The 1,435-nt window shown below is 56.9% G+C and overlaps 1 protein-coding gene across 4 annotated transcripts in view; it reads right to left on the reverse strand.

Moving 5' to 3' along the window:
* The window catches only part of PAX5 (paired box 5), a 137,363-nt gene extending 136,707 nt beyond the window's left edge, over positions 1–656 (reverse strand). For all 4 annotated transcript variants that reach the window (XM_032206087.1, XM_032206086.1, XM_032206085.1 and 1 more), the window contains exon 1: positions 611–656. In XM_032206087.1, coding sequence (XP_032061978.1) covers positions 611–656 — 46 coding nt within the window. The remainder of the gene's footprint in view (positions 1–610) is intronic.
* Positions 657–1,435: the final 779 nt, after the last annotated feature.

Here is a 1,435-nt window from a genome sequence, read left to right on the forward strand (position 1 = left end):
CTCGCAGCGCCCGGCCGAGCCGGGCCGTCCCGTGCTGGGCAGAGCTGAGCCGCGGTCGTGCGGCCAAGAGGCGACCGAGCCCCCCGCCCTCCCCCACTGCAGCCCCCTCCTCCCTCCTCCTCGACGGCCTTCCCGGGGCGTGCGGCGCGGAGCAATGAAATGCTTTATCGATTAAACGATTATTCAGGCGATTTAACTAATAAAAGGCCCCATCGATCGCTTCGAAATTACATTCTTTATACGCAGCTGGCGAGGCCTCGTCTGCCCGCACGCCCGCGCGGGCCCCGCTCCGGCCGCCGGGCCCCGGTGCCGCCGCCGGGCTCTCGCCGAAGGCCGGTAACGGGCAGCGGGCGGCTGCCGAGCACCAGCGGCCGCGGGCGGCCACCCCCGGAGCCCCGGGGAGGCCGCGACACTTCGCGGCGGGGCCCCTCGGCACCCCTCGGACGGCCCCGACGGCCCCGCCGCGTCCCACCCGGCCCCGGCGCGCCACGGCCACGCGTGAGCGGCCGCGACCGCACCGAGCGGAGGGGCCAGGCGCGGCCGGGGGTCCAGACGGCCCCCGCGGTGGCGAAGCCCCCCGTCTCCCTTCGATGCTGAGCCTGAGTCCTACCTGTCCGGCCGGCCCGCGGAGTTGCGTAGGTTTTCTCTAAATCCATCCCGATTTATCAGGACTCGGTGAAATGGACAGAGAAAAAGTTTCCACGTTGTGTGGTTACTACCTTTTCTTCTTTTTCTTTTCTCTTTCTTTTCTCGTTCTTTTCCCTTGATTTATTTTCTCTTCTTTCTTTTCCTGTTTTTCTTCTTTTCTTTTCTTTTCTTTTCTTTTCTTTTCTTTTCTTTTCTTTTCTTTTCTTTTCTTTTCTTTTCTTTTCTTTTCTTTTCTTTTCTTTATTTCCTTCTATTTTCTTCTCTTCTTTTCTCTTCTTTTCTTTTCTCTTCGTTTCTCTTCTTTTCTCTTCTTTTCTCTTCTCTTCTCTTTTCTTCTCTTTTTTTCTCTTTCCTCTTTTCCTTTTTCTCTTTCCTCTTTTCCTTTTTTCTTCTTTTTCTCGTTTTCTCCCCCCCCCCTTTTTTTTGAGGGGCTCTCGCAGGTTGGAATAATTCAACTCTTCCGCTCCCCGCCGAGCTTTTGCAGCTGATCACTGAGCTGAAACTAAACGTTTTAGGTGGAAAAAAGCCTCTGAAGGAACCGTGAAATGATTAAGAAACTAAAGAGCTTCTCGCCATGTGAGATCATGTCCTGTTCTCTAAAACATCACAAGATGTCCCCAGACGCAGCCAAAACCCAAGAAAACTCTGACATCTGTTGTAGCAGGAATCAAAGTTTGTTCGCAACCCACCGCCTCTCGAGCGCTGCCTCGGCTGCCTGCAGCGCGGCGGCGGCGAGGCGGCGGCGGCGGCGGCCCTGCCCGCTCTGCCACCCGCCGGGCGAAGGCTG

Source organism: Aythya fuligula, chromosome Z (genome assembly GCF_009819795.1).
Source record: "Aythya fuligula isolate bAytFul2 chromosome Z, bAytFul2.pri, whole genome shotgun sequence".
Classification (NCBI taxonomy): domain Eukaryota; kingdom Metazoa; phylum Chordata; class Aves; order Anseriformes; family Anatidae; genus Aythya; species Aythya fuligula.